Raw genomic sequence first — 8,826 nt, 5'->3', positions numbered from 1 at the left:
ATTAAGTCAAGAGGATCAGCAAACCTTTTAATGCCTCATGTCTGCTTTATCAATGCCTCAAATCAGGTTTTAAAATTTATTTAACTTTTTACAGTGCGCATTTGCGCAGCGTCACCTCTCACTGACACTCCGCGCACTTATGTCCCTGATAAACACGCACACACACACACCAACACACATAAAAAAGTTGTATTATTAACCGTCAATAATAATCAAAAGCATATTAAAATTAGTAAAATAAGTCTCCCCGGCTGCGCATCAGGACGGACACCTTCCCACACGGTAACGTCCTGATTCTGCTCATTTGATTCTGGGACTACAGGCTTGACAGGACAAAGGTTTTTATTTAGAAAATATGTTCGTTCTAAAATTAATTTTTGAAAACGAAAAATACATGGTTTGCTGTACTTTGATGGAGAATATAATATTTTACCTGAATCTGTAATTGGCACCTCTGGAGTCGCTGGGCCAGTGCTCCTGCTGTCAACTACTGTGTTCATTGTTGTGTTTAATTTTAATACATTAGTTGTTTTGTTTTTTTTACACCATTTTATGTTATAATTATTTAGTTGTAAACTGACAGCAGCCTACAGTAATTCTCTATACCTGGAGGTGACGCGTGAGCGCTTCATGCGCCACTGCAGGTTCTGCTCTGGACTGTACAGCAGCTGGAGGTCGATCGGGTATTTTTGGGGCAGCAGGATTAAATTTGTTTCACTGTTTGGCGCGTGCCTGTTCTGACTCTGATTCAGAACATTCCTCCTCTTCACTCCAGTCAAGATCGCTGATGTCCGACACGTCTCCGCCATCCGACTCCCCCTCACTGACCTCCTGTATCATTGCTAAAGCTTCTTCCACCTTACATCTCTTATTTATGCCTGTTTTTATTGTCTTTCTTTTGGGATTTGCTTGATATTTTTGGCCGTCTGTCTGATTGTCTGCTGTCAGAGCGAGCTCCCTGTTCAGATGCGCGCATGAACCAAAACAAATCAATAGCAGAAAAAAAAAAGCCCCGTGAAGTGTGTCTTTTTTTATCAGCAGTCTGTGAGACCACTGTTGGCCTTTGGAGGTATAAATGCTTTGTAATATTATGTGTGTCATTGTTAGGACCTTATTTGCTTCAGAAAAACATACAAGACACATATTTAGAAAAAGTCAAAGAATTAGAGGACAGGGAAATTATTTTTCACAGATTTATTTGAATTCCAAAAACCCAAACGGTCTGTCAGACCATTTTGGATGTTCTAGTGCTAAAGAAGATAATAAAAACAATTATGTGCTTCATGAGTGATTCTGTGTATCTTTCATGACACTGACAAGCTGTGAGTGTCATCAGATCCTCCGCTCCCCAGCCTGCTCACACCTTCTGCACTAAACTCTCACTGCGCCCAGCTGATTCTGTCGAGCCCTCCCCCTGGTGCGCCGCCACGTCCATCTCGGCGCAAGTGCAGCAGACCGGCCAGAAACCCTCTTCTGCGCCTGTCGAAAATAGGAATGCGCTGCCTCCGCCGGTGATCATCGACAAGTTGCGCCGTCAAATTAGAGCCTTATCAGTCCAGAAAACCACGCCATCCTCCCAGGAGCCCAAAAGAGACCGATCTGAGATATGGGGCTGCAAACCCCCACAAAAGCCATCAAGCCAAGAGTCTTTAAAGCCCATGGCACCACAGGCCAGGTTCCAAGGGTTTTTAATGTCCTAATTATTCTGAATTTGATCTACAGGCAGTTGCATGGAGAAGTCACATAACCTGCTGAGCCTGCAACACACTGCAATCATGCTTGTTAATGGTTCACCACTGTGAGTCATGAAATACTGTTTCATGTTCTGGTTGAACTTGTACTTTGTTTCATGTCAATTTGAATATTCATTCTTCAGTTACCAATCAAACAGTCATGATCATCATCTCCAAAATATGTCAAACCAACATGTCACATTCAAATTGAAATCCTGAAGACTGAAAGGAATTTTCATTGTTCAGCTGCCCCAGGTTGTGAGCTGCTGGACATTACAAAGAAAACTGTAAGAAAAACTTTAAAGTTGTTCAAATCAAATGAATCTTTATGCTTTGTTCTGCTAAACTCTTTTAAGTATCTTCATAATTTGTAAAGAATATTTACAGTAGTTCTGTAAATGCCAGGCATGCGCTCATTCAATTTAAAGTCGTCCATAGATTACACTTTTTAACCTTCTAACTTGCAAAAGATCTACAATATTCTTCAGATGAGTGTATTAAATGTTCAGTCGAGAAGGGTACTTTATCACATCTTGTAAGGGCATGTAATAAGAATAAGGTCAAATTATTTCAATGTGTACCCTGCTGGCAAGAAAAATGATTGTGCTGTGTTGGAGGTCAGACAAGCCCCCCATCATTTCACATGTGGCTGAAAGAATTGGGTAACGTTTTAAATTTGGAAAAACATCAGATACACTATTTCAAACCAAGTGTTTTTGACAAAATGTAGAACCCCGTTTTGAGTAGATTGGAAAATGTACATTGATTTCAGATTCTGCTGAACCTTTTATTTACAAGTCTTTGTTTAAATTATACATAAATTGTACACCTCCAACTGTCTTTAATTAGGGATTACTGGTATAACCACCTTTTTTTATGTGTGTGTGTGTGTCTGCATGTTTTGTACTCCTGAAATGAAACAACAAAAACAAACTGAAAAAAAAAACACACAGCAAAGGGAAGAGTGTGGGAAACTGACGTCAACAAGCTACTCACAGCAACAAGCACGTTCGAAGGAAAAAATAATATTCCTGAGGATGCAAGTTTTTTATAATATTTGTATTTACTCAAAACATTTCAAACTACAGTGCAAAAAAATATATACAACTTTTTATGTAAACAACAAATGTGCATGATAGACTTTACAAAATTCTGCAGCAGATATCTTGTCATCTTCAGGTGACGTTGCTTCCCGAAAATGGAAGAGCGTGGGAAACTGACGTCAACAAGCTACTCACAGCAACAAGAAGGCACTTGTCAGATGACATGAGTGCATCTGGACAGCAGCATGATTATTGTCTTTCAATCATAAAGATTAACCAAGCTTCAAGGTCTGAAAAAATATATATATTCATAATTTGGGTTGACATTTTATTTACAACAGTTGGCTATTCACTTTTTTAACTCAATGCAGGAGCACTTGTTTATCCGCATTTATATTTTAATAAGTTTTAATAAGTGGAAGAACATTTTTTTTGTTTGTTTTTTGTTTTGATTTGTTTTTTGGGAATTCTTTTCACTTTTTTTTAATTATACTGATGCTATAACTGGATTGTGGTTTGGGAGGGGAATGATTTTGCTTTGCAATGATTTTTAAATGTATGGGTCTGTACAATAAAGAAAAGTCAATCAAAATATGAATTTAAAAAAAAGAAACATAAAAAAATGATCTGCGTTGATGGGAGCCCAGCTTTAATCCAATTATACTGCATACAAACTATGCACACCCAGCCTGCACGCGCTCTACCACTGGATCTTGGACTTCCTGACTGGCAGACCCCAGTCTGACGAGTCTCCTTTCCAACAACCCAAAATCCTAAGGTATTATATCAACACTCCATATTTTAATCTCTGAGATAAATTGTGACTCCATGATTGCTATCAGAACCACTTGGGCGCGGGATCTTAATTTCACAATGAGAGGTCACACATTAGAATCAATCAACAAACACATACACTCTTCTAAATGTGTCAGACATGCTCTCCTACAATTCAAAGTAGTTCATAGATTCATTGCTCTGAAACCATGCTATCCCAAAACTGTCTAGATGTTGACGTCACTTGAGATAAATGTAAAATTGCACCAGGTCCACTTTTACGTATGTACTCATCCTGTCCAACTTCAACACAATTTTGAACATCCGATTTTAAACCAACTCACAGGTCCTCAACCATCAATTTCAGCCTCATCCTCTCACAACTGTCTTTGGCTCCAGATGATTCAACTCATCTTTTTGGCTGCAATGCTGTTCATTTCCAACAAAAATGACCTTTGAAAAAAAAAGATGAATTTATTAAAGAAAAAGACGAGTGAACAAAGATTGCCATTTCATAAGATTTATTTAAATAGGCTGAAGTTCCCACATGCAAACAACCAGAAAATATAAAGAGAAGCATCAAAGAAAGTAAAACAAACCATTGGATAGAAGCCCTCTAATATAATGAAATGATAATGAAAAACTGGGAATTTTCCCACAGATTTCGGCCAGAATGTTTTTGATTGAAAAGAAATTAAACTTCAGAGAGAAACTGGCGTTGGACATTCTACAGGTTTATGTTCTGTAGGCCCAGATGTTATATCACTGGAAGAAGTAAATACAACTTACTTAAACTTGTAAATTGTGTTCCATTACTCAAAAAAATATGAATCTACTGATCTGGAGACATTGATTATGTGAAAATGCTGAAGATTTTCGCTCTTGAAAATTTTTTGGGAAAGGTTTTTGATAAGTTTTGACTCAACGAAGCAATGATACATTAAAGTTTAATGGAATTGGAATTTAGCATTTTGAACTTAAATTAGCTGTAATCACAGTACAAAGCAATTATAGATGACTTTAAGATGAATCAACTGACATGTAGTGCACTGAAATTAAAAAGCTAAGTTTAAACACTGCAAAAACAATTGATGTTACAGATTATCTCAAGTTAAATAGACTTGACATTAAGTGTCTTGAAACTCATAAACTAAGTGTAATTACTGTGCAAAGGAATTGATATTGCCGATGATTCAAGTTAAATAAACTTGACATTCACTGTATTGAATCCATTGCAATTTCAAGTTACATTTTCTTAAGCTTTAAGTTCATTGTAGTTGCTCCTTAAAGGCAACCAGTTTCCTCCCATTTTTTTCAGGAGGGTGAGCTCAAATGGTTTCAGTCTAAAGAACGGAACATCATTATGATGCCCTTCACCGAGTACTCGAGACCCTTCCACTGTGACCAAATCATTCCATTAGAAAAGCGATCGATAACATGGCCCCATTGATAAATCCCAGTAGGATTGCTGTCATAACACGCATTGTACCAGTGTGCCCCAAGGAAACGCTGTGCGCAGTTTGTTGTGCTGTTGTCTTGGTCGTTGTCAAAGGTGGAGAACTTGTTCCCATTATGAACACTCAGAGAGTCTCCTGCAGGAACAAAAAGAGACGCGACAATGAAATCCAGACCGTGCTGCTGCTCACGGAGACTTTACAAAGCTTCTTTTTTTCATTAAAAGAAAACTGGAACAAGCAACCAATGATAGACACCATTAAAATTATGTGTTACTCACCGGCGCCCCCATCGGTGAATCCTGACACGTGCAGCTTGTAGCCATCACACTCAGCATCAATATAGAAGGAATCATACTGAGCGTACACACACTCTCCATCAAAGTCCTCCAGGACGACTCGCAGCTGATAGGGTCCATCCTCGGTGAGTTCGCGGAGGTACTCCAGACCTGCACATATCGATTCAAACATCACTGACCTGATAAGATTTGTTTTGTGTGATGGAGGGTGAAATCAGAGGTTGTGGTTTCACCCTCCATACGATCAGTCAATTTACTGACTGATAGTTTAATCTGAGTCCTCACCGAGCCAGTGTTCTCCAGCAGGGTCCCCGAAGCCATGCAGGTAAGACGCCCAGGGCCTGTAGAAGTTCAGTTCGCCATTTTGCCTATTCAGGAAGACCTGCAAATACAAATTATCCCATGCAATCATTTACTTGGTCAGAGACAGATTTTATTCCCAATAGTTGATGGATGATAATCATGATAAGGTACAGCAGGTGTCGGCAATTAGTGGTCCGTGGGCCACATGTGGCCCGCCGAACCGTCCGATCTGGTTTCCAACACACGTACGCACCCACCCACCCACCCCCCAGGCCCGCGAACGGACACACGCACCCCCTGTACGGACGCAAACGGACACAAGACGGCCCTCGTGCTAATACCCACCCACTCGCCCAGTCCGCAAATCGAGGCGGCGCTAACCCCCCCCCCTCCCGTCCTTCGGGCCTGGGAATCAAAACATCGCGCAACACCCCACCCCCGGCAAGCGATTCAGGTGCCTTGAAAAAAAGTGGCGCTATGCCAAATTTAACTGCCGACCCCGGCCGTACAGGCTTTGGAAGACAGGAAACTCAACAACTCACCGTCCAGCGCCCCCTGTCTGTGTCAAAGTCACAGTACACCTGCACAAATCATAGGAAAGACAACATGAGGTGAGAGGAGATACCAGAGGATCCAGGATTAGAAATGAGGGAAGACATGATGAGATATGAAGGGATGAGATGAGATGAGTGTAGAAGACATGAGATGAGATTAGAGAGTGTACCTTGACACCATCCAGATCAAACCGAGTTGGATAGACGGTGTAGACTCCGCTGGTCAGGCCGACGTCCCCCTCCACCTCGTTGCAGGACCGTGGCCGTTTGGTGGGAAGACATGTGGTCATGAGAGGGAGGAGGAGGAGGAGGAAGGACAGCAGCTGGAACAGAGGAGAGCAGAAGTTGTTCTTGGCAGTCAATGAGAAAGTCCTCCATTCAGAGCTATTGAGAAAACACTGCAGCAGTTTCTAACAGCTCCCTGTGAAGATTTGATGGAGTTCAGCTGAACACAGTCACAGACTCACCTTCATGCTGACAGTTGTTCTGAAGCGATCTGATGAAAACTGATAGTTCGAGGTCACCTTAGATCTGCAAGAATCAAATGAGTTTAAACATCAGGGTGTTCCGGAGTGGATTCACATGGTGGCACCCTGAGGCTTCAGCTCCAAGCGAGGCAGTTCTGTTGTAGTTGTGGACTCACCTGCAGCTTCACAGGTGTCTGCTCGTCTTCATCCTGTCACACTGTCGAACCTCATCACTTATATCTGCATGGAGCTGAAAGCACCACTGTAGATGGACCAATTGAGGCGCAGAACCATCCTCGTCAGCATCTGCGTGACCTAAATATGTCAATAAACTCTGTCATAAATCAAGCCCGGCAACACTGACAAAATTCTCGTGAGAGGACAATGAAGGTCATAAGAGACACGCTGGGATGAAATAGGTTGTATAATAACTTTTAATGAAATCACAGAGTACATACCAAACAGCAGGGCAGGACACACTTATGACACTTCTTCTGACAGGGAGGAAAATATTTTGGCAGTTTTGAGGTCAGGCCAGTTTATTCAGTCAAACTTCAAACAAGTAGGAAATTCTTATTTGCAAGATTACACAAATTTCGATTTGTGTAAAAAAAAAAAATCTATTCCATCAACGGACCAGCCGGGGTGTCCTCTGTCTCTCTCTCTCTGCATTATTATTTGAACCACAAGCAGCAGCCATAAGACAGACCAACAACATAAAAAAAACGAAAAAGGAATACAAACAGTACATGGAATCCAATTATGCTTATATGCAGATGATATGTTGCTCTTTCCAACAAATGCACTGACTTCTTTTCCCGAGTTAAGAGGCTCATTCACTTTCGTTTTTAACATTCAATTAATTGGAACCAATCATTTGTCTTGTTTTTACCTCTGTTCTTCAATGTTTACCCATGGCTCTGTTCAAACCAGGGAATACCAAATATTTCACCTCCATATACAGCTCATGGTGAACCTCACTCATTTTTACAATGTCATTTGTGGTCTTTAAACGTCTCAACATTTTGTCACATTACAATTTCAAATGCAAACTTTTTTCTGTGGACTTTTGTGATAGACCAACACAATATGCTGCATAATCATACAGTTTCTGGAAAATGACATAGAGCCTTCAAGTGCTTCTACAAATGAAACATTGAAAAAACACTGGGGAGTTAAAAGAGTCCTTTCTCTTTGTTCTGAACTCTCATAAGAATCCAGTACTACCAAGACCCTTCAGAAGTCATCTAATTTGTCAATAGGTTCCATCAATGTGCAATATAATATCAGTATGAATCCAGCTGAAGCACTCCAACATTCATGACAAAACATTTATAAACAAATGGCATGTTAACTACCAAGGCAAAGAACAGGTAAGGGATCAAGTTGTGGGTAAGTTTAAGGCAGAGTGGAACTTGAAAAAATAAATCTCAAATTGTGAACATTCTATGGAGCACCTTGCAATCCATCAACCAAAAAGAAAGAGTCTTGCACAACTGTAAACCTGTCAAGACATGGTGGACATGGCCATCCACCTACACTGACAGGCTGGGTAAGGAGAGCATTGATCAGAGAATCGGAATTCTATCAGTCCAGAAAACCACGCCATCCTCCCAGGAGCCCAAAAGAGACCGATCTGAGATATGGGGCTGCAAACCCCCACAAAAGCCATCAAGCCAAGAGTCTTCAAAGCCCATGGCACCACAGGCCAGGTTCCAAGGGTATTTAATGTCCCAATTATTCTGAATTTGACCTACAGGCAGTTACATGGAGAAGTCACATAACCTGCTGAGCCTGCAACACACTGCAATCATGCTTGTTAATGGTTCACCACTGAGTCATGAAATACTGTTTCATGTTCTGGTTGAACTTGTACTTTGTTTCATGTCAATTTGAATATTCATTCTTCAGTTACCAATCAAACAGTCATGATCATCATCTCCAAAATATGTCAAACCAACACGTCACATGCAAATTGAAATCCTGAAGACTGAAAGAAATTTTCATTGTTCAGCTGCCCCAGGTTGTGAGCTGCTGGATATTACAAAGAAAACTGTAAGAAAAACTTTAAAGTTGTTCAAATCAAATGAATCTTTATGCTTTGTTCTGCTAAACTCTTTTAAGTATCTTCATAATTTGTAAAGAATATTTACAGTAGTTCTGTAAATGCCAGGCATGCGCTCATTCAATTTAAAGTAG

At 40.5% G+C, this 8,826-nt stretch overlaps 1 protein-coding gene across 1 annotated transcript; it reads right to left on the bottom strand.

The window, feature by feature from the left end:
- Positions 1-4,888: 4,888 nt before the first annotated feature.
- On the bottom strand, positions 4,889-6,450 carry LOC115393718 (microfibril-associated glycoprotein 4-like). Its single transcript, XM_030098828.1, has 5 exons — positions 6,331-6,450; positions 6,149-6,187; positions 5,589-5,685; positions 5,286-5,453; positions 4,889-5,142 (listed from the first exon to the last, which is right to left on the bottom strand). Exons 1-5 carry the CDS (start codon positions 6,448-6,450, stop codon positions 4,889-4,891), a joined length of 678 nt encoding a protein of 225 aa, XP_029954688.1.
- Positions 6,451-8,826: the final 2,376 nt, after the last annotated feature.

This window comes from Salarias fasciatus, chromosome 8 (assembly GCF_902148845.1).
Source record: "Salarias fasciatus chromosome 8, fSalaFa1.1, whole genome shotgun sequence".
NCBI lineage: Eukaryota > Metazoa > Chordata > Actinopteri > Blenniiformes > Blenniidae > Salarias > Salarias fasciatus.
The sequence above is the reverse complement of the archived record's forward strand: the minus strand, read 5'-3'. Positions and strand labels throughout refer to the sequence as shown.

Excerpts from the sequence above, each read along its gene's own strand:
- LOC115393718 (XM_030098828.1), bottom strand. The coding sequence starts at position 6,450 with ATGACCACATGTCTTCCCACCAAACGGCCACGGTCCTGCAACGAGGTG. Across the intron at positions 6,188-6,330 it reads TTGATCTGGATGGTGTCAAG|GTGTACTGTGACTTTGACAC; the intron begins GTACACTCTCTA and ends TGATTTGTGCAG. Across the intron at positions 5,454-5,588 it reads TGCTGGAGAACACTGGCTCG|GTCTGGAGTACCTCCGCGAA; the intron begins GTGAGGACTCAG and ends CGATATGTGCAG.